General features: G+C 39.9%; 2 protein-coding genes and 1 pseudogene across 2 annotated transcripts in view; all 3 read left to right on the top strand.

Annotated features, from left to right (window-relative positions):
* The first annotated feature begins 1605 nt into the window (after nucleotides 1-1605).
* LOC119617948 lies at nucleotides 1606-2969 on the top strand (annotated as a pseudogene).
* A 134-nt stretch (nucleotides 2970-3103) lies between these two features.
* mrpl55 (mitochondrial ribosomal protein L55) lies at nucleotides 3104-4483 on the top strand. The gene is made up of 3 exons (XM_017441859.3): nucleotides 3104-3280; nucleotides 3426-3639; nucleotides 4201-4483. The coding sequence occupies exons 1-3, from the start codon at nucleotides 3228-3230 to the stop codon at nucleotides 4348-4350; spliced, it is 417 nt and encodes a 138-aa protein (XP_017297348.1). The 5' UTR covers nucleotides 3104-3227; the 3' UTR covers nucleotides 4351-4483.
* Nucleotides 4484-14815: 10332 nt separating this feature from the next.
* The window catches only part of ndufa11 (NADH:ubiquinone oxidoreductase subunit A11), a 21027-nt gene continuing 11258 nt past the window's right edge, over nucleotides 14816-24584 (top strand). The window contains exons 1-2 of the mRNA XM_037981323.1: nucleotides 14816-14977; nucleotides 15893-15985. Of these exons, the coding sequence (XP_037837251.1) occupies nucleotides 14899-14977; nucleotides 15893-15985 (172 nt within the window). The 5' untranslated portion in view covers nucleotides 14816-14898. The remainder of the gene's footprint in view (nucleotides 14978-15892; nucleotides 15986-24584) is intronic.

Here is a 24584-nt window from a genome sequence, read left to right as displayed (position 1 = left end):
GGAGGGGAGGATGGTGAGCTTGTTCCTGAATTGAACCTGTTGAAGAATGTGTTCAGCTCATTTGCTCTGTCCAGACTTCCAGCTATCCGATCTTCCTTCTGCTTGAAGCCTGTGATCTTCTTCATCCCTGACCACACGTCTCTGATATTATTCCTTTGCAGTTTACTCCCCAGCTTCTTCCTGTACACCTCCTTGCTGTCTCTGATCTTGACTTTGAGCTACTTCTATATACTCCTCAATAACTCCCTATCTCGCTCCCTAAAGGCTATTTTTTCTTGTTTAACAGTTCCTTTAGCTCACTGGTGATACAGGGTTTGTTATTAGGGAAGCATCTCACTGTTCTGGTGGGGATGGTGTTGTCCACACAGAAGTTTATATAGTCGGTCACACACTCAGTCATGGCATTGATGTCCTCTCCATGTGACTTGCAAAGTGAAATCCAATCAGTAGCATCACAACAACCCTGTAGGGCTTCTTCAGCTTCCTGTGACCATTTTCTCACAGTCCCTTTTGTAACAGGTAGTCTCTGGACAAGGGGTTTATATTGTGAGCAGAGAAAAACAAGGTTGTGATCTGATTTACCCAGAGGAGGTCTTGCTTTGGAAATATATGAATCATTGACATTTGTGTAAAACAAATCCAATGTCTTGTTTTCTCTGGTAGAGCAGCTGACAAACTGTTGAAACGTTGGCAGTGTGGCAGAGAGTGAGGCATGATTAAAATCACCAGATATTGCTCTAAAAGAATTGGGGTGTTGTGTCTGTATTGTCGAGATCAGTGATGATGACGTAGGCAAATCCAGACTCAAACTTGAAACTAAAGGGAAAAAACAATTTATTTAAACGAAAGCAAAAGCTGTCAAGGCAGCAAAAAACCATAAACTAAATCTTCGAACACAGGCAGGGGCAAAAACGGAACCAGGAGCATGAACAGGACAGAGAACAAGCAGGACGAAGGCACAGCAAGCAACCAACACAACAATGAATCAGCAGAGTGGTGGGGAGAGTGAACAGGTTTTAACATACTGAGGATAACGAGGTAAGTGGATACAGATGAGTGACGAGGATTGCTGACAAGTGGAGATGGGCGTGGCAGACAAACAAAGTGCAGACTGAGGGGAAGTGAGTATGACAAATAAACCAGAACACAAACTAACTGAACAATAACTCAATACAAAAACAAAAAGCAATAAAACTAAAACACAAATACCCAGATCCTGACATGTATCTTAGCAACAACCAAACTGATGACATCACATGCATTGTCGGCAACAGCTGAGGGTGGAATGTAAACAGTCACCAAAACAACACTCCCTTTGCTCCTGCTCTGCATCCACAATGCCTCCTTTTCAATTCCTCTGGGATTTCTGGCTTCGTTATCGTATTATTTCTGCTTCTGCAATGTTAATCAGCTGCTCCCTGTTGTAAACCACCCTGTTGCTATGGTTACCATCATAACAAAAGAGCACAATATAAAAAGTATTGGGAAAAATCAATCAAGCTGCACAGCATCCAAGACAAAAAGGTATAGTTGTCCAAAAAAATGCTATTTTTCCAAGGAAAAACAAGAATGAAATTTGAAAAAAGAAAAACCATCTTGCCCCCCCCCCCAAAAAAAAAAAAAAACAAACAGAAAAAACAGAAGTGGGTGAAAGGCTATATTAGAGGGGGGAGTTAGTCAGAAAGTGCAAATTTAAAACTACTATAACAGTATTGAACTGCATTTAGATTTTTGACAAGCACTTTGGGTTTTTGAGTTCCTTGTTCTATACTTTCTAGAATTACCTCAAGTATTAAGGAAGCCAAGTCTTCTATAAATGTCTGATAGATTTCTGCAAATAGGCCATCAACTCCTGGAGATTTGTTAAATTTGAGATGCTCAATGGCATAGGTAACCATCTGTAGGGTTATTGTACCATCACATATCTCCTTGTCATCTACAACCATTTAAGTAACATTACTCAAAAAATAAAGTTTCTGATTGCTGTCAGTATTTGGTTTATACTGTATAAATATTGCTTTAAAAACCGAAACAGAAATACACAATTCTACTTGGATCATTAGTTAAATCACCATTAATATTGAGTTGTTGAAATTTATGTCATGCTGTCTAATAACATTACCTAACGGAAACACTAAAATGTAATCAAAATGGGGACAATAATTAGGGGAAATACCACTTTGAACAGCCTGGTTGGGATGGGATCGAGCAAATATATTCAAATTTATTTATTTTTAAACAAAATTGTTTAATAGAATTTGACTAGATAGTATATTCATACACACCATTTTTAGAAAATAAACCATGATTCTAAAATTGCGCCGCTCAAGGTGGCTGCATGTTGGAGCAGTTCTGTTCCATTCATTCTGAGATATTGCTTTTGAAAACGTTATTCCTCTTTTTTTTCTGGATGTAAATCACTTTTTTTTTGGATGATTACTTCCTCTGGTATCGGATGCTGTGGAGCTGGAAAGATTTTTACTAAAGCCTTTTTACTTTTGGACATTTTGTTATGATGTGTAATCATGACAACTAGTGTTAAATGTGAAGAACCCTAAACTCCAGTCATGGCCAAAACCGCCCATATATCCACCGGAGGTAAAGCTCCCAGGAAGCAGCTTGCCACCAAAGCTTCCCGCAGGAGCGCCCCGACCACCGGCGGAGTGAAGAAGCCTCATCTCTACAGGCCCGGGACCGTGGCTCTCAGGGAGATCCACCACTACCAGAAGTCCACCGAGCTGCTCATCCAGAAGCTGCCCTTCTAGCACCTGGTCCAGAAGATCGCCCAGGACTTCAAGACCGACCTATGCTTCCAGAGCCCAGCTGTTATGGCTCTGCAGGAGGCCAGTGAGGCTCACCTGGTGGGGCTCTTTGAGGACACCAGGACCGAGGACAAATCGGGACAGACCGCTACAAGAGACCCTTCCTGCCCACAGCCATCAACTCTTTACACAAAACCAGGATTATGAGCTACAACAACATTTAATTTCCCTTTGAGATTAATAAAGTATTGAATTGAATGAATTGAATGATGAACGACACTCCATACCAGTTGGTGGCGGTAATGCGCACCTTCTGTTTTTTGCCAACCGCCAATAAACTCCTCAGGAAGAAGAAGGCGGAAGTGTGTTTATAGCCAGCTGACCGGAGTAGCAAAAACAGTTAGGCTACAATCTGATGCCCTTGAACGATTAATGGTGACGTTTCGCTGAACCGAGTTATCAGGAATGGCGAACATTTTATTAAAGAAGTTTAATTTTCCTCCCGTTGTTTTGTCGCGGTAAGACAAAGTTATGCTTACACCCAGAAGACAGAACATCACCATGTGTCTGACAGTCACATGTTGAGTTTATCCGTCTGTTCACATACTAATGTTTATTTTTTGTGCTGGTATTGGTTTTGTGACACTGTGTGTTCGTTTGCAGGGTTGTTTGTTCCTTGTTGTTCCGTACAGGCGGTTCCGGGTCAGAGTTCTTTGCTTCTCTTTTGCACTCCCACGCAGCTCTGCGGAACTCCAACAGAACCTCAGTGGCCCGCTGTGGTCGGCAGAAGTATGAGAGGATGTACCCCGTGATGCTGGTCCGTCCGGACGGTTCTACAGTTAACGTCAAATACAGAGAACCCAGATGCATCCTTCTGGTCAGAACCGAACATTGATGTTATGTGTTCTACAAAGACAGTATTCATTAAAAGAATGCATATCGCCCGCCGTCTTTCATCCCAGAGTTTTAGACTAATCTTGTTTTGAGAAATGCAGTGGTAGTTGGTTTGGTTAAACACTGGAAATAACGTGAAGTTGTGAGATGTCATGCTTAGAGTATGTGTTGAGGATGATTCTCAGTTACTACCACACCAGATCTTGGCTAATTATCTGTAAAATGGACAAATTTATAGCATTTCTGTGTTGGCCAATGTTGATTAGCTGTGGCGGCCATCTTAAAATGGGTTGGCTCCAAAGGTTAATCAGTTGTAGATGTACATTCAGTGATTACTTTCTGAGAGTTTAATTAAAATTTGTTTAGTGGTTCAGACTTTTTGCTAACAAACAAACACCTAAACACAGATTCGGGCAAAAACATTGTCTGCCTCTGCCTTTTAGTGGCGGTTGATAATGAGGTTAAGTAACAGAAAAATGAGTGGTGATCTGAGTTGGTGTTGTTAAGCTGATTTGTACTTCTATATTTTTTATTTTACTTTAAGATGCCAGTAAGTCTGTCCACTTTGTCTGAAGAGGAGCGTCGAGCTCGACAGAAGAAGAGGGAGGTAAAGAAGGCTAAACCTGAAGAAGCAGAGCACTATCAAGATGAGTTCAAGGTTGACACCTACAGCCACCTGTGGAAGAAGAAATGACTTTATCTGCGAAACTCCTGACATGTTTGTGATGAGGTAGTCAGACTGCTGAACATCACAGAATGTCTTCAACATGTTCACTGTCCTGCAAATGTAAAGAAACTAATAAACACAAAAAAGTTCTAAATTCTGATCTGTTTATGAAAGACAAATTTTCTGCTACAAAAGAACTTTTCTGAGCCAAATCAGGGACACCACCAAGGGTATGTGTGTGTTTATTCTCCTGAGATTTGAGCTTATGTTTGGTGTAGATTTTTAAGTTTCTCTAAATATTTGGGATTAGTAGAACTTCAGACATGTAACGGCATTGTTTTTGCACAGTTTATCAGATCATAATTCTTTTACTCCCATTTTGCAGTGTTTTTGAATAGCTTACAGCAAATATGACAACAGCATAAAAAACCTAAAATTCTGTTAAGCCATTTGGTTTTGGTGTGCCCCCCCCAAGATTATCTGGAGCTACAAATTGTTTCTCAAATTAGCACCAAATTTTATCAATATAAAATTTTTTGTTAAAAAAAGTATTGACTGTAATAGAAACTTTTTGTAAGCTTGACTCCAGATTTGAAGGTCTCATGTAGAGTTCAGGTGAGCTGCTGCAGCTTTAAGCTTGTAAAATTGATCACACTTATATTTTCCTATTTATGCTTTATAAATTCTCATGAGCAACAAGAAAAATAGCACAGATTCAAGTAAAGTCTGATGATTAACAGTTAATTAAAAGTAAGTATTTTATGTTTTAGATATTTTTAATTTTTGTCACACTTTAGTCCTGAAGACAAAAAAAGTCTCATAAAAACTGACAAAACCACAAAACAGTCTTGTTTCCTGTTTGACTTGTGGTTCTTTTGTGTAGAAAGAACTATATTTTTGTCAATGTCTGGTATTAATCATTTTCAGTTTTAGATCAGTAAGGATTCCTAACATTATTTCTATTTGCTAAATGTTCAAATAATGAGAGAGAACTTTTTATTACTTCTTTCAAATTCACATTTCCATCCATTTTCTTAGTATGTTGAAGCATTGTCTTAAAACTGCATGACTTGTGTCAAACAATTAGGGTATCCTTCCACCAGCTTCTCGCTACAGTTTGATGAAATTTTCTCTTATTCCTCAAGTTTGTAGACTATCTTTCTTGTACACATCTTTTCAGCTCTTCTCCCAAATTTTCTAAGGAATTGAGATCAGTTCTTTGTAATGGCCACTCCAAATCATTTACTTTGTTGTCTTCAAGCCACTTTGTATCTAATTTGGCAGTATGCTTATGGTCATTGTTCATTTGGAAGACCCATTTGTGTCCAAGCTTTAACTTCCTAACTAATGTCTTGAGATGTTGCTTCAATATTTCCACATAATGTTCTTTCCTCATAATTCCATCTATTTTGTGACGTGTACCAGTCCATTTTACAGCAAAACATCCCCACAACATGATTCTGACATTCCCATACTTCACAGTTGTGATGGAGCAAGCCTCCCACTTTTTCATCCGAATGTAACGATGGTCATTAAATGAAACGGTTCAATTTCTGTTTCATTAGACCACAAGATGTGTCCAAAAAACAAAGGTCTGTCTGTATTTGCAAACTCTAGTGTGGTTTTTTTTATGTTGATTTTGAAGTAATAGTTTCTACTTTTATTTAACCAGGTAGAGCTTATTGAGATTAAAAATATCTTTTTCCACGATAAGTGGATGAATGGATGAATAATCTTTGTCATTCAACATAACATCAAAGATGCATTGCATAATGAAATTACAATGCATAAGGTCACAAGCAGAAAACAGCTGGATAAACTAATAAAAGAATAAAGAATAATATAGAATAAAAAAACAATAACAACAACCAGATCCAAAAAAAGGGAGGCTATAAAAATATGAGTGCAAAACTTATGCAAATTGTACAAGAAATGTATCAGGAATAATATGTGCAAAACAATTCGATAACGGGTAGATAAAATAATATTATAGTCTTGGATTATTTGGAGCAATTCAAAAGTCTGTTGGCAGTTGAGTAAAAGCTGTCTTGGAACCTTATTGTTCTACATGACAGGCTGTTGTATCTTCTGCCTGAGGGTGGAAGAGAGAACAGTCCATAACAGGGGGGATTAGGGTCCTGGTAATTCTTATTGCCCTCAACAGGTAACATTGCTGACCTCACCACTTCCCCTAGTGCCGTCCTTTCTGTGGCTCTGTTGCTCTCATGCCACAAAGAGATGCTGCTGGTAAGCACAATCTCAATGGTACCTCTGTAGAAGGTAGTAAGGATTGATGGACTGAGGTGTGCTCTCTTTAGCCTACGCAGTAAGTGCAGGCGCTGATGGGCCTTTTTGTCAGTGGAGTTGGTGTGCAGCGACCAGGTGAGAGTGTTGTCTAAGTGAACCCCCAGGAGCTTGATGTGTGGGACGATCTCCACAGCAGTGTTCTGGATGTAGAGCGGGGTGTGTGCACATGCTGTTTCCTCCTGAAGTCGATCACCAGTTCTTTGGTTTTTCCCACAAGCAGGTTGTTGTTGCTGCACCATTCTACAGAGTTTCACCTCCTCTCTGCAGTACTTCTCATAATCCTGGATGAGAGCCACCACTGTTGTGTCATTCGCATACTTAATGTTGTAATTTGTATTGTACTTGGCACAAAAATTGTTGGTCATCAAGGTGTAAAGTAGGGGGCTGAGAGCACATCACTGAGGAGAGCCTGTGCTCAGCATAATTGTGTCTGACCTGTTATTTCCTCCCCACAGAAATTGAGGTCTGTCTGTTAAAAAGTCCAGTATCCAGTTTCACAGTGGAGTGGACAATCCAAGTTGGCCCAGTTTGTTGATGAAATGCTGTGGGATTATATTATTGACTGCTGAGCTAAAATCCACGAACAGCTTCCGGATCGATGTGTTCTTATTTTTCAGATGTTTCAAGGTCAGGTGGAGTGCTGTGGATATGGCGTCCTCAGTGGAGCGGTTTGGGTGATGTATGAGCTATTTCTCTATTTTTTGTTAAGTCTTAGAATTTAGATTATTTATTTGCTTATTTTCTGGTTGATTCATATTTAGTATTTTTGTTTAATTTTAGTTGTTTAGAATAAATTTATAGGTTAGTAATTGTTTAATTAATTAATTTGCTTTTGTTCAGGACATGGGTGTTTCACATATAAATACTGTCATGAATGTTGGTGTTTTGGGGTTTTTGTTATTTATCTGGTATTTCTTGTGTTGGTTTAGTTGTCTTTTGGGTTTCTTGTCACTATTCACCTCCCCAGTAATTTTCCGGTCACGCCTGCCACACCCATCTCACCTACGCCTTGTCATGTCCACAGCTGCAACCAATTTCCATCTCTCCCTCTGTCTTTAAAAGCCGGTCTCTGTTCTCCATTCTTCACTGGGTCATTCCTTTCGTTTTTGCCATGCTTGTTGGTTTCCATGCTTTGCCCTGCTTTGCCATTTTGTATTTTGTATTTGTCTTTCTTTGCTACCACGCCAGCCTTTTGTTTTGTTATATTTTACTTTAATAAATTTGTTTCCTTTTGAGATGAGTCTGCGTTCTGGGTTCGCCTCCGTCTCCCCCCGTTCTGACAAATATGTAGGTTTTAGGAAGCTCTGTATGCATGTGGGTGGTCATATGGTTTTTTACCAGTCAGTCACTCAGTCAATTAGTTACCCAGTGAGCAGGAGAGATGGGGTGAACAGTAGGGTGGTCCAAAAATTACATGAAATTTTTTTTTTCAATTTTCTTTTCTCTTACCCTCTTAATGTGTGATGCCTCATGAGAAAACATTGCTTTCAAAATATCTTTCAAATATTTGTATTTTTAGTGGTGGCACAGCAGTGGCAAATTATTTATTAAAATCGTAGATTAGGCTAATGCTAGGTAATAGCCTAGGAGTATTTAAAACATTGCATTTCATTTTTCTACAAAAACATTATTTTATTATGTCTTATTTACCATATAATATGAAATGTAGTTAGTGTTTATATAATTAATTAATTATACAGTATATGTGTTCAGAATATCAGAAAAATGTAGATTATAATTAGTACACTGTGTACAGGTGTACAACTGTACATAGGACAAAGTACTACACTAAATGACTGAAATATATAATGAATTCTTAATTAAGCTTAAATACAACTTCATTATTGTATATAATATACAATTATACCATTTACAGACTTATGGTTTTGTTCATTGTTCCTTTTAATGTGCAAGTGATGTGCTTTTTGGAGAATCTGGGAATTTACGTCTGTGTTCAGAAACCCCTTGGAGAAGAAACTGAAACTGATCTTCATTCTTTGTCAGGAGCCTGTTGAAGTCATGCACAAGGGCAACGCCACGTTCTGCATTGTCACTGACGACTTTCAGAGCGAATACTATTGATTGAACTCTTGAAAAATTGTCATCACTTTCCCATTCTTCAGGATCCAAAGACAGATATTCATTTGATATTCCCAATTTTGTGAAAAAGTTGTGTCTTCTTTGAAACAAATGCATCCAAATCCAAATTCTCAAGTGAGGCATCATCAAAGTTCAACGTTCCTTTTGAAGTGCCAGTACCATCTTGCATTTGGTTGACAATGAAACAGTGTTGTCAAAAAATGCCAAGGCCACAAGTTCTTCTTCTGACAGATACAACATGTCTTCTGAACTTGTCAGCTACTGCTTTTGAGATGGCAGGGTTGGTGTCCTGATATTGGATGAGATCTTTCATGAGTGAGAGATCATTTTGTGGTGCTGATATTGATACTGGGCATGTCATCCATGCTTTGACATATAAAATGAATGAGAACAGGCACATTTCCATCAGGGCCTTTTCCTCTCTCTTTGTTAACCTGAATTGGCTTAGGAAAAGCCAAATCTTAAAACTATATATGACCTTCGACATCCACCTTGCATGGTGGAAAGCTCCTGGACATTTAAAGTTCACACCTTTGGGGGGGAACATAACCCAGGAAAATCTGGACTAGCTCCAGCAGTTCACGATAGTGGTCACAAGGCTGGGTAAGAGAAACCTGTTCTTTCATGAAGCTTGTGATATCATTTTGCTTAGAAGCTATATGGGTTTTCAAATAATCATCAGACAGACCATTTTCATAGGCACTTTGGTCAATACTTGGCCATGCATCTTGAAATCATTTGAAATGACACACATCTGGACCACTACTTTTCCCCATGACTGTTTCAAAAGCACTCTGTAGAATCAGCTCCATAATATGGTGCCTGCATGGCAGTTAAAGCAGCTCTTTATTCAGCTTGTTTTGCAGTGGAACACAAGCACCTGAATATTGGCCAGTGTTGGAAGCTGTTATGTCAAAGCACATAGCTTTTACCTGATCTACAACATCCCATTCTTGCAGGGCACTTGCAACAGCTTCAGCTGTTTTTTCTCCTGTCCCATTGTCAACTTTGCCACACTAATGAGTTGACTTATCCCTACTCCAGAAACAAGAATTGGTAGACAGTCAACATGTTTCTTTCCTGTGAGGTCTTCCAACAACTTTTCATCCCAATGCACTACTAATGGTGTATCAGGAGAAAATGTCTCCTGAATCTCCTTTGAGAAATATGATCTCATCTTCATACGCTTACAACGGACAGTAGAATGACTGATATTATATTCTGAGCCATCATGACCCAAACTTGCCGTTGTTTCAGCAAATAGAAAGACTGCATTTCTGTCAGACACCTTAGTATGATCAAATGCAGCAGCCAGTCCTGGAGTCATTATGTTTTTGGTACTTTCACTGTTAGAGAAAGCTACAAATTCTTCTTCTGAATCAGACAGCCCTGACCTGTCAGAATCATCACTCAAGTTGCTAAAGTTAGCATCTGATGGACCTGGTTCTTTCATTTTTCTTTTATAATTTTCTGCAGCTGCTACTCTCTTTTCTCATCTAATAGTTTGTCGCATACCAACACCAGCTATACATCCCTTTCTACCTTTTTCCCTTTGAGCAATTAGAAACTGGCGGTCCTCTTATATCTGTATGATTTTCAGAGCATCCTGATGTGCCATGTCGAAAAGGTCATCTAAATTCTCTGTGAAGTCTGTTTCATCTAGTTCTTGTTTCTTGATTTTTCTATTCTTTGTCTTCTTGAGTGTTTTCCATTTTCTAGACAGTTTCTCTACCTTTGTTATGAGATGATGCTTTGCCCTGACTGGAATACATGCTCTTTCCCAGAATGGAAGAGTTGTTCCAATTGCTGCGGTGCATGCGTCTCGTACTGTTTTCTTAATTTCTCCATGATGGAAGAAAAATACTTTCAAAACCTGTCCATTTGATGGAAGCTTGTTGCCTCTTATTTCCTGGTCACAAGAGCCAATCAGATACAATTGCTTTTTCTTTCTGGTGGCAGATACAGACGACATGGTAGCAAGTTCAGAGAGACAAAAACCAGCAAACGTTCTGCTGATGTTCTTATAATATCCCTAAAATACTGTGATGAAAACTTTCTTGGTATTGTGGGTTATTCTCACATATAACATTTAACAGAGTTGTGAAGTAATTTTATCAAAGGATTTATGGAATTATAACTGCACCAAAAGTCCACATGCGTTTATCAAAATATACCATTTCGGTAAATATCTAAGCTAAGTGTGCTACCTCTAAATATGTTTAGATTTTGAAGAAAATAATTGAGGTGACTTTTTACCTAAGGCATCACACATTAATGGGGTGAGAACAAGAGATTTAAAAAAAAAAAAAATTTTTTTGGACCAACCTAGTGAACAGGTGAGGCAATCAGACAGTCAAGGAAATGAAGGAAGCAGAGCAGGAGAGGCAGCAAGGGATCCTGTGAACCTTGTACCATGTTGTTTCCCTGCAAACTTGAAATAAATCCACCATGAACTGCTTTTTTGGACGTTTTTGTACTGTGTAAACCAGAAACCCACAGTGCATCAAGTGAGTATCTGAGTTACGTTCACTTTTAGTTTGATCACATTTACGTCTTAAGTTTTTTGGTTTTCATGGACAAGTAGTCACTACAGGCAATATGCAAACTGAAATGGATCAAGTGAAGGGGGAAGAATGGAGGTGTTGTGACCTTTGACCAGCCTTTCAAAGCACTTCATGATTGTAGGTGTATATTCTACTGGGTGATAGTCATTCAAAGTTATTACTGTAGGTTTTTTAAGAACTGGGATGATTGCAGAGGCTTTGTAGCAGCTTGACACAAGGAAAATGTTGAATATATCTGTAAAGACATAAATCAGTTGTTCTGCACACTCCTTCAGGACATGACCTGGCATCTGGTTCGGACCGGCAGATTTTCTTAGATTGATCCTCCTTAGGGTCCGACAGACCTCAGCTGGGTCAAGACAAAGTACCTGTTCCTCTTGTTGCGGAATGGTCTTCACTGCAGGCATGTTGTTAAGAGCCTCAAACCAGCCAAAATAGTTATTAAGTTGGTTCAGGAAGTCAGTGTTTGCATCACAAGAAAGGTGTCATGACGAGTGGTGATGACGGAGAGGAACCCAGAGCGCAGACTCATTGTAAAGAAAATAAACTAAAAAACTAAATTTAAATACATAAACGGAACCGAACTCAAAAGACTAGAACCAGAAACACAGAGCAAGGACAACAAACATCAATGGACCAGCGAGGTATGGGAAGAGTGACCGGGTTTTTAACACTGAGGATAACGAGGTGAGTGGGAACAGGTGGAATGATTACAGATTCGGGACAGGTGTAGATGGGCGTGGCTGACAGACAAGTGAATGACTGGGGGAGAGTGAAAATGAACATGAACATGAGACAAAACAAAAAGCAAATCCAACCAAATAACACAATAGAAACAAAACAAAAACCAAATAACTAAAATCAAAATAAAACATAAACAAAACCCAGGGAAAAAGCCAAATCACCACAAAAGGGGAGTGGTTTGTAGTTTGTAACAGATTTAATTCCCTGCCACAGTCTCCTGCTGTCCCTGTGGTCCTGAAAATGGTCTTGAATTTTGTATCCATAGGCCCTTTAAGCCAGTCTAACTGCTTTGTTTAGCCTGACTCTTGCTGTTCTGAAGGCAGTTGTCTCCAGATTTTAAAGCGGAGTCTTATTATTGTGCTGTCATAACTGACAGAAATAAAACCAGAAAAAACTAAGAAATAACATATCAGTTAAAACACTTACAAACAGATGTCCTATTTACAAAATCCTTAGGAATGCCCTTAAAAACATTCAAAGAGGGTGAAGATCTGGTCCACTGTTCCATCACTGGAAGGAAAGCCACACTGCTCCTCCTGGATCTGAGGTTTGACAATCGGTCAGATCCTCCCTTCAAACACCTTACTGTGGAGCATTTAGCAAATGGGGGAAATGCCTCTACAAATCAGAAGTCTAAAGCAAATGTTAATACATTAGATTAATGTTAAAGGACATGGACAATTGCATCCAGTTAATAGCATATTACAGGAATGTTGGGAACATCAGAAACCATATTTATAGTTTTGGCTGGATTGGTAATATAAAAGCTCAATATGTAGGGTTACATGTAATAGATTTATGTCCAACAGTTATTCATTCTTGTGTTCCTCATTGGTTATTTATTAATTCTTCTGTTGATTTATCTTTATATAAATTCATTAAAAATAAAGGGAAACATATCTCAAGAAACCTGTTTGTGCTACAATTCTTTCATAAGTAATACATGGATAAAATTATATTATTTACAGACGGATCAAAAAATCCAGAATCAGGAAGTACTGGAGCAGCAGTTTATATCCAATATCAAAATGTAGGAATGAAGGAAAGAACAACAGATAACTTATCAGTATATACTGTAGAATTATTAGTGATACTCATGGGTTTAGAGTGGATTGATAAACATAATGATCAAAAATATGTAATTGCATCTGTCAGTATGACAGGCTTATTAAGCATTAAATTAAGTAACTCAGAAAGGAAAGACATTATTTACAGGATTTACTATATTCTTTATAAACTTGACTTCAGGGAAATATCTGTAGATTTTGTTTGGGTTCCAGCACATGTGGGAGTGGATGGTAATGAAGAAGTAGACATTCTTGCAAAACAGGCATTAATATCTAAAAAATATTAATTATGAAATTCCATTAAGTAAAGATGAATGTAAAATAATAATAAATAGATATATTAAGAAAATATGGCAGGAAATCTGGGACATGAATGATACAGGAAGGCACTTTTATAACATTCAGGAGACGGTAGGATATACGAGGAAAGCAGGAAGAAACAGGAAACTATAATCAATAATTACTCGTATCAGAATAGGACCTACGAGTCTTAATAAATCTCTTAAAGTATTTGGAAAACATGCAACGGGACTTTGTGATAAATGTAAGCTCCCTGAAACGGTTCAGCATATTTTTTTATGGAATGTTCTGGTTATAAATCAGAAAGAAGGCATTTCCAAAAATAAATAAATAAAATTAATATTAAATTAAATAATAAATATTAATAATATATCTATTTAATTACATTTTAGTAGTGATGTCAGTACGGTCAAATATGAAATTATTCTTTTCTTGAAAAATACAAACTTAATAGATAGAATTTAGTTGAATTATTATCTCCGTCCAGACTCCAGTTCAGTAGGTGGCGGTAATGCACCTTCAGAGTTGGTCTGCCAACAGCCATAAAACAACAAGAAGCAGAAGAAGCAGAAGAACCTGTATTCACAGCAGAAATGATGGCAGTTATAGTAAGTTTACAGTGGGTAGAGGAGGTTCGACCAGACAGGGTGGTGATATGCACAGATTCTAAAGCTGTATTAGAAAGTATTCAGGGAGAAGGAAATAATAGGAAAGATTTAGTATTAGAAATTATGTGTAGTTTATTTAGATTATATAGAGGTGGCATTGATGTTTGGTTCTGCTGGGTACCAGCTCATGAAGGGGTTAAAGGGAATGAAAAAGCAGATAAATTAGCAAAAAGGGCATTAGAAATGACAATAACGATTATAATTCCTTTTGGGAAAGGGGAAGGGAAATCATGTATTAAAAATAAAGAAATAGAAGAATGGCAAAAAAGGTGGAATGAAGATAAGAAAGGGAGAAAATTATATAAAGTGCAAAAGTCAGTATTAATTAGAAATATTAATGAGAGAAATAGAAGGGAAGAAATAATTATGACCAGATTAAGAGTAGGACACACCTATTTAAATGACACCTTATATTTAATAGGGAAGAAAAGTAATGATAAATGTGAAGGATGTGGAGAGAAAGAAAATGTAGAACATGTATTAATGAACTGTAGAACATATGAATCTGAAAGACAGAATTTGAAAAGAATTGTTGGAAGAACAGGTCAAGAATGGAGTCTTAAAGGAATATTAGGAAATGGAGGAAACATAATGGATATTTATAGATTAAGGAAAGCATTATTTATTTTTCTTAAAAATACAAGATTAATAAATAGAATTTAATAGTTGTAAAGAAATGTTGCTACACACTCGTGTACAGTAGGTGGCGGTATGCACCTTAAAGTTGCTTGCAATCCGCCATAATAGGAAAGAAGAAGAAGAAGAAGAAGAAGAAAAAGAAGAAGAAGCAGAAGAAGATTAGTGTTGACCTTTTTTAGCTTAAAGATGGGGTACTGGGATGTTCCACAGGGGACCGATTGTGTGCAGAAAACATGGGTTACAACCAAACTGGGCACAGCTTTGGGTAAATATCAGCCTGTCGGGAAGCTTTTTAACTGCCGATAAAACGCTGAGTTAAGTTAGCATTAGCAAAGCAGAGCGCTAACTATCACGATGAAGCTAACAGGGTTCTGTCAGACTGATATTCCGAATAAATCAAAACACTATTCTGATGAGACATTTGTTAGTTCGGTTTAGTGGGCTAACACAGAACAGGTGGTGGCTAAGCGAGGCTTTGTTTAACCTTCGACACTTAAAGGCTTCAATGACACGGTGCTCGAGTAGTGGTCAATACCATGAAGTGCAGCCATTAAAATCCTTCAAGTCCCACCAGTTTGTTCCAGCGTTCGTATTTGGCCAGTCTGATTGTGTTTATATAGCATTTTGTGCTTTAAAACATGACATCTGCTCATGGGCACTGGGTTCGTCCTGTAGCTGGAGGGTTGCCGGTTTGAACCCCGCTCTGTCCGTCTCAGCTGTTGTGTCCTTGGGCAAGAAAATTCACTCGCCTTGTCTACTGGTGGTCAGAGGGCTACAATGTAGCTTACCGCCATCAGCGTATGAATGATTGTAGTGTGAAGCGCTTTGGGGTCCTTGGACTAGATAAAGCGCTATACAAGTGCATTTACCATTACTAGTATAGTAATGGTAAAGTCTAGTATAGACTGATGTAGTTTTCAGATGTAGTCGAATCTAATTTATGTCAGGAACTTAAGATAAGATAAACTTTTTTGATCCCACAATTGGGAAATTTGCTCGTTACTGCAGGTCAATACAGAAAGGTTGAGATGAAAAAGAAAACACTATGCACCTTGTTTTTTTACTGTGTTCAGATTTAGCCATGTCTGATGAGACCAGTTCACTCTGTGGACACTGGTCCTGAACCGTCAGAAGTTTGGTTCAGCAGTTCTGGATTATTCCTGTTCTTGTTCTGTTTCAGGTCTAGTTGGTTCAGCCTATCACATCCTGGCGGTCCCGCCTGAGTCAGGACTGTTGGCGCTGCAGAGGGCCACCAGCGCTACAGTAATGATGGGTAAACACATTCATATTCAACACCTCACTGGTTACCTCTGAACAGTTAACAGAAGTGACGATCTCATGCCACAAGATTTTAAATGTTGCAAGATTTCTTGTTGAATTGAAAACTCTCGGACGGACAAACAAAATGAAACTTTCTTACTATCAAGTTGCAGTCAGCATGACTTCCTCTTCTGATTTATCACTTTAGATGTTTTTTCCACTCTGTATTTTGTGGGTGTTGCAGCAGTTCAGACCAACATGTCAGGCATCTGGAAGCCAGCTGCCCCAACCTCTTGCAGCTCCACGCGTAAAGGAAAAGTTTTTGACATGTATTTTTTAAAACAGAACAGAACTGTCAGGGTTTTGATTTATTTAACCTGCTAAGAAAAAATCACATCGGAGAGGTTTGTTGTCTTTTTGTGAAGGCCTTCGCAAAGAGGAGAAATTCCACAACAGCTCCTAATGGCGTGCTGTCCAGGAAGTTCTGACTCCTTACTTGGGTTTTCTCTTTTATTAAAGGAAGAAGAAAAAAGGGGTTGATCTGAGCCGGGCAAACCCAGTTCAGACCATAGTTTAAACATAAGCATAACATAAAACACAGCTGTTTGGGAGAGCCAGATGGTTTGGCACCTGCGTGTGACCTTCGTCTCTCACGTAGGCAGTTTTACACATGAGCACAAAGGCTGATAAAATAAAAACCCTAACAGAACTAATGTGGTATTTCACTGGGCTGTGACTTGTTGGCCGACAGTCTTCGCAAGGGAGTCTCCAGAATGTGTTGTGTTTGCAGTGGTGGTCAGTTTCCTCCTGTGAGTAACAGAGGCCACACTCATGTCACTTGAGTTTTAAACATGTTGAAAGAAATTTTGCTACGTTTTTCTTAAAATAATCATAGAGTTGTGGGAGGGGTCTGCAATCTGTCTCAAGATTGCTAGAGCTGTATTTTGACACCTGCAGGGTGGTCTCTGACAGAAAACATGTCTAAGTCTAAAAACCACCCTGATTATAAATAAAATTATTGAAAAACTGGGCCAAATTTGCATAGCTTCAGATCAAAAGTGTCCTACTGCATATTAAATCATAAATGTGGGGGCAGCTTGCAAGGTGGGTACAATGTGGGCACAGGTGGACAACAAAATATAGTGCAGAATGCAATTAAGCCAGGCACACAAAACTTGTCTAATTGCTCAGTGGTCCTGATACAAAATACATTAAATTCTTAAAAACATAAATTCCACAGTTAGAAATCCATGTTACCTGAATTTTTCCTTGTTTCCTTGTTTCCACTGTCTTGTAAACCTTTCATTTGATCCTTGCTGCCACCCTTTTGTCACAAATCATTCCTGAAACTTTTCTCCATCCACTCCATCCTGCCTGGCCTCTTTACCACACTCTCCGTTTTCCTGAACAGTTGACCCTAAGTACTTAAAGACCTGCACCTTTGTGACCTCTGCTCCTTGTAGCCTCACTGTTCCACCTGCCTCCCTCTCAATCACACACATGTACTCTGTCTTTCTACGGCTGACTTTCATGGCTCGTCTTTTGAGTGATATCTGTGGGAGTCTTTCAACATATACAGCTCCTCCTTCAGCACCCTGTTGTATGCTTTTTCTAAATCCACAAAAACCCAATAAAGTTCTTTCTAACCCTCTCAGTACTTCTCCATCAACATCCTCAAAGCAAAGATGGCATCTGTGGTGCTCTTTCTTGGCATAAAACCATACTGCTGCTCTCAGATAGTCACCTCTTGTCTAAGTCTAGCTTCCACAACTCTCTCCCAGATCTTCATCATGTGGCTCATCAATTTAATTACTCTGTACATCACCCTTGTTCTTAGAGACTGGCACCAACACACTTCTCCATTCCTCAGGCATTTTCTTACTATCATGCCATTGAATAATCGAGTCAAAAACCTCACTGCCATCTTTCTTAGACATTTTCATAGCTCCACTGGTATGTCATCAGGTCCAACTGTCTTCCCCTTCTTCATCCGCTTCAAAGCTTTCTGGACCTCATCCTTGCTAACCTTTTCCACTTCCTGGTCCACAGTTTCTATGACCTCTACTCTTCTTTCCCTTTCAGTCTCTTCGTTCATCAGCTCCTCAAAGTACTTCTTCCATCTTCCCATCACATCCTCTTTGCTTGTTAGAACCTGCTGCACATCCTTTCCAGCCTGATCCCTCTGTCTTGCCAGTCAATACAAGTCCTTCTCTCCTTCCCTAAGGCTCCAGCATACTCCATAAGAAGTCACAAAGTCTGTTTGCAGTCACGTGTTTGCGAGATGTTCGTTTTCGCACACACCGTTCATAGTCGAGGAGACACTCAGATCAGAATACTCCTCCTATAGTTAAAATGGGTCTCTTCCTGCTGCTTCTCAACTCCCCTGGGGTCTCATTTATAAAACTGGGGTATGCACAAAACAGGGTCTGAAACTTGCGCACTTCACTTTCCACACAAAGTTTGTTATCTATAAAACAAACTTGACAGGAAAATGTGTGATCCAACTCTGACCCATGCATATGCTTATTTTGGAGATAGGGGACGCTGGCTACACAGATGGTGAAGTGGGGAATTGAAGCCACACTGCATCGTGATTCCTCTCAGATATTTAATTTCACTCCATAATCAAACTTTAATCGTAGATTGACTTTAATATAAGCTTTCAAAACAGCAGTATTATTTATGCTTCCGCTGGTGAGCCAGAAAGACCTTTCAAATAAAAAAGGCCTTTGAGCCAACTTAAATCTTAAATAAAAGTTCATTCACGCAACACTTCAACGTTTTCTCCCCATCACATTCCTCTCCCTTGATGATCATCAGGGTGATGAGTACCACAGATTAACACACGAGGGGACAGTGGCTACCCCCTCAGGCGCTGGTTCCTGACACCCTTTCCGAACTCTCAGAGCACAGAGGAGGCTCCCTAAATACCACTCTCACACCCATGCACGCTCCCTCGCAGTTGCGCTCCCAATCAGTTTTTGGCATGACACCTGCCATCCTTCTTTCAAATGGTGTCATTTTGGGTACGCCCTTACCCCCACCTGTGGTTGACATGCTCTGGCGGTGGCCAGTTAGTCACTTTTTTTGCTTCCACTCTAAAATCTGACCACTTTTTCTTCACCTCAGCCATGTTCCTCTCTGTCCCACTCACTGAATTAATAGTGGTAATGACGTGTTGCCACTCTCAACGCTTCCTTTTATTTGTAACACCATTAACCACCATTTGTAACATTGATTAACTGGCTCATTTAAATCCACCATTCATGAGGTGCTTTGCATTGACCATTTATGTTTTTTGTTTTTTTTAAATATATTTTTTATTGATTTTCTCTTATTAACATTGCTAACAAGTATTTATACACATTTGCTTTCACTCACACATCCACCACTCAAACCTGCATGTATCATGTTTATATCCAGGAAGAAAGAAAGAAAAAAAAATATATACACCAATATTCCTTAAGATCAAGACAGAGTAAATGAAAAGACAATAAATAAATAGAAAAATAGAAACTGCAGAGTCAAGACATCAATTCCTCCATTAATAAGCACTGCCTTCAGTCCTTATGATATTCATATCTGACTTCCAGAGATTCTCAAAGTCCCTCACTTTACTTTTGGCAAGGTGCGTTAGTTTTTCCAGTCCCAGCGAATTTGCAATTTCCTTCTTCCAGAGTCCCAGGGAGGGGGAGTCCATGTTCCTCCAGCATAGTGCAATAGATGTCCTGGCTTGAAGCACTCCGTTTGTTTAAATTCCACTGGATAGATTCGAAGTACGCAAAGTTTAACCTTTAAAGGGATTTTTACCTTAAACCATTCAGATAGACACCCGTTAACATCTGTATTTTAGGACATTCCCATAGACAATGGAAATGAGTTCCTTTTTCAAACAAGCATTTTGTGCAAGTATCTGGAATATCATTGGGCATATAATGAAGCCTAACAGGTGTTATATAGGTTCTCATAAGCCATTTATGTTGCAGAAGTTTGAATCATGTGTTTATTGTTTGTTTTTGTGATTTTAAACACGCCTTATTCCAATCTTCAAGGTCAAGTAGTTATAGTACCTAGAAATGACACCTTTTCCTTTTTACACACACCTCTTCTATTTTAGTTAAGGGTGGGATGTCAATTATCTGTTTCAATTTTGATGACATATAGGTTTTTAATTGTAAGTATTTAAAAAAATGTTTTGGAGGTGTAACAGGTCCCAGGCCTGAGACCAGTCAGCAGATTAAAAGTTGTTCTGAAAAGAACAGGGAAAATGATGAGATCGGTAACAAGTAGTGTGCTTCCTGCTATCTCTCAAGCCAGTCTGATTTATTAACATCATTGTGTCATTCTTTTCATTTAACAATCAATCTTAAGTTATTCATAAACATTTACCAATCACAATCCAAGGTCCAAAACAAAAATAGTCTTCTTTTCACATAGTGCAAATGCTCTGTGAACAATATTTTTAAAGTACAGATTACCAGATGTACATAACTCACTTAGTTTAATTGGCTTACAGCTCAGTTTTTAGTACTTGTCTTTTAACAAACATTTATTTTTTTAGTCATACAGACTGGTCCCAAATGGCTGTTTAACATGTTGCCTTGAACATAATATTCACACAATGGAAACCCATACAAAAGTGACTGTTGTAGCAGGCTTTAGCGCACTTATTTAATCCAACTTTAACATAAAGCCAACTTAGTGAATGAACAGACAGTACAAATGAATTATTTACCAGTTGCTCTATAAAGGAAATCAGGATAAACTCGAATGCTACACATCTACAGTGCACGTGGTTAGCTCCGCTAGCATACACAATCGAAACAATAGCATTTTGCGCACAGCACGTTCAAAGGCAATAAAACCCCGAAAACACCTATTTTCCAGACAACCCATACATTAATGGACAACTTATGATTACACTGAAACCGTAAATGTCACATATTTGCTGGTTAAGTAACCCACTAACCTGAAAAGAACAGGGAAAATGATGAGATCGGCAACAAGTAGTGCTTCCTGCTATCTCTCAAGCCAGTCTGAGGGGAGACGGCTCCCGAGTTCACCTGTCCACTGGCGTGATGCCCCCCAATGGCAACATTTAGTATTACATCAACATTAATGTCTTACTTTTTCCCTTAGAAAACCTACAGTTGTCCAGTTTATTCTTTCACCCAGTAGTGTTAAATAAAGAAATATTTACAACAAAATGTGGCAAACTTTTAAGGGTGTCACACGCTCCCTGGCAAAAAGAAATGACTCCCGGCATTCAAGCTTTAACTCTTAGCTACAACATCATCTTACATTACAACAATTAACAGAAATAAGGTGTAATCCCCATTGGAAAGTTATATTGAAATGGTGGCCAAGATGCAAAAACTGTGGGGATTGTGGCGTGTGTGGGTGGTGCACATAATGACATGTATGGCAATGTGATTGCAGCAACAGTTGGCTGGGGCTGCAGTGACGGTTCCCCTAGTGTTTGGTATGTAAACATCTGCTTTGGCCGCCTGGCTCGAGCTGACCTTCTGACCTTCCACTGTGGCTCTCTTTCGGTTGTATCTACAGCATCATTTCCTTCAGAAACAACACACCCTTCTTCTTCAAGTTCCACTCCTGGTGAGTCTAGATCAGATAACATCTGTCCATCTTCCTCATGGTGTTCTTCAGAAACCGCTGCATTTGGGTGTCTCCCAGTCCTTACTCTCTCTTCAGCAGACATATCATTTGATCCAGGTAAATAGGTATCGTGGATCGGACTTCCAGGTCTTGGACTTGCTCTGACAGAGGCAGGGATATTATGCTCAGTATCCTCCCGTTGGCATGCCCTGCTCCCTGTAGGGATCCTTAACCAATATCCTCCCATGTGCTCATCTGAGTCTGAATCACTCACCTCACTTTGGTCTTTTGTGTTGTCATATCTGTGCCTCTGCCAGCAGGTGGTTTGTTTAGCCTGCTTCTTTGGTCGGAGCCCAGCTGTGTCGGGTGGCGCTTCAACAGGCAGATCATTCACAAGCAGCAACAGGTTGCGATGGAGAACCCTGGTCTTATTTTTGTCCCCGGTTTCCTTGTGGATTGCATACACTGGGTTTTCTCCAACTTGGTCTTTAACCACATAGATGTCCTTTTCCCAGTATGATCTGAGTTTGCCAGGGCCCCCCCGCTCACCTAAGTTCCTAACCAGAACTCTGTCACCGGGATGCAGGACCACACCCTTCAGTTTTTTGTCATAATACGCCTTTCCTCTTGCACTTGAGAGTCTGCTGTTCCCACTGGCAATCTTGTAGGCCTCTGTCATTTTTTCTGCCCACTTTTCTGCATAATTTTTGTATGATGTTATTTTTTTCTCACCTAACAATCCAAACAGCAGATCTATCGGAAGATGAGGATGGCGCCCATACAACAGGAAGTAGGGGGAATACCCTGTTGATTCATGGCGGGTGCAATTATAGGCATGCACAGTCTGTTGGAGGTGGTCTTTCCAACGTTCTTTCTCCTTGTCTCCAAGAGTCCTAAGCATCTGCAAAAGGGTTCTATTAAATCTTTCTGCAGGATTGCCTTGGGGGTGGTAAGGAGTAGTTCGTGAGTGTCCAACCCCTGCTTTCTCTCTCAGGGTTTTAAAAAGTTCATTCTCAAACTCACGACCTTGATCATGATGTAGCCGGCTGGGATACCCAAAGCGCTGAATGAACTCACCAAAAATAAGGTCAGCTGCTGTTTTTCCTGACTTATTTTTCGTTGGATATGCTTGTGCAAACCTGGTAAAGTGATCTACCACAACCAGGATATATTCATATCCGCCACGGCTGGGTTCCAGATGTAAATAGTCAATACATACCAGGTCCAAAGGTGAGTTCGAGGTTATTGTACCCATAGGGGCGCGTACAAGCTCTGTGGGTCATTTTTGCTTTATACAGGGGCACCTTCTCCGTACATACTCCTCAACCTCCTTCTTCATGTAGGGCCAGTAAAATCTCTCCCATCACATGGGGCACATTGGCCCTGACCGAGTGCTTTCACTAGCAATAGTGAAAGCACTCGGTCAGGGCCAATGTGCCCCATGTCATCATGTAGGTGTTTCAGGACTATGGGTTTATATCTAGCAGGGAGGACAAGTTGTTTTCGTTCACTGGTGTGCCTGTACAGAAGTCCATCTTCAAGATGCAACTTGTTCCAGTCATGAAGCAGTTTTTGCCCTGTTCGGCTAACAGTCTTTTTCCTGTCATTTGTCAAGACAACATTTGTCTTTTTCAGTTGGACAATTTCTCGCATCACTGGATCTTCTGCTTGAGCCTTGGCCAACTCCTCAGAGCTGATAACAGGGAGCATGGTGGACGGTTCCTGGCTAGTGCCTTCGTTGAGAGACAAAACAGCAACCCAAGTCACGTCCTGTTCCTTTGCAGCTCTGGACCCTATCCAAGTTGCTTGCACCACTTCTTGAGACAACACCTCAGTGCACTCCTCTGCATACTTTTCGATGTCTAGAGGCATACGAGAGAGCGTGTCTGCGTCAATGTTTGCTTTTCCAGGTCTGTATTTTATTTCGAACCGGAAATCTGATAACTCCCCAACCCACCGATGTCCCATGGCGTTGAGCTTGGCTGTGCTCATGACATATACCAAAGGGTTGTTATCCGTATAAATGGTAAAATGGGGTGCGTAAAACAAATAATCTCTGAATTTTCCGCACACAGCCCATTTAAGTGCCAAAAACTCTAACTTCCCACTGTGCAGATGGTAATTCTTTTCAGCTGGTGAAAGAGTCCTGGAGCCATACCCTATGACTCTCATTTTATGGTTCTGACGTTGATAGAGTACAGCCCCAAGGCCTGCTTCTGAAGCGTCTGTGTGGAGCACAAATGGTGAACTGAAATCAGGGTAAGCTAGTACCGGAGGATTAGTGAGCATACCAACAAGGTGCTCCAATGCCTCCTGATGCTCACTTGTCCACTTAACAGGGCTTTTGGAGGACAGTTGTGGGCCCTTGGAGTTCCTGTAAGGCGGCAAAGACTTTGGTTTTGGCATGCCTGATTTGAGCTGGAGGAGTCCATACAGTGGTCTTGCAATGCAGGAAAAATCCTGGATGTAACTCTGATAATAGCTGAGAAAGCCCAACAGCTGTCTCACTTCTCCTACTGTTTGGGGTGTTTTGGCTTTGAGCGCCTGTACAGCCTCTAGGTCCTTTGGGTCGATTTGTACACCCTCAGCTGAAACAAGACGATCCACATACCTAACTTGTTTACGAAACAGCTCACACTTTTCAGGCCTTAGCTTCACACCATGCTTTTGGAGGGCCCTCAGAACTTTCCGCATGCTGTAAACATGTTCCTCAAATGTTTGTGCGTAACATAAAATGTCATCCAAGTAGGGAATACAGCATTCATCCCTGGGGGAGCTCAGCATTTCTTCCATACTCCTTTGGAAGGCTGCGGGTGCATTTGAAAGACCAAAGGGTATTCGAACCCACTCATACAACCCCCAAGGAGTGACAAAAGCAGTTAAATGCCTTGAGCCCTCCGCCATAAACCCTTGGTGGTATGCCTTGCCTTGATCAAGGATGCTAAACCATGATTGACCACCTAGCGTATCAGTAAGATCCTGGATACGAGGTAATG

The sequence above is a fragment of the Kryptolebias marmoratus genome, linkage group LG18 (assembly GCF_001649575.2).
Source record: "Kryptolebias marmoratus isolate JLee-2015 linkage group LG18, ASM164957v2, whole genome shotgun sequence".
In the NCBI taxonomy this organism is placed as follows: Eukaryota; Metazoa; Chordata; class Actinopteri; order Cyprinodontiformes; family Rivulidae; genus Kryptolebias; species Kryptolebias marmoratus.
The sequence above is the reverse complement of the archived record's forward strand: the minus strand, read 5'-3'. Positions and strand labels throughout refer to the sequence as shown.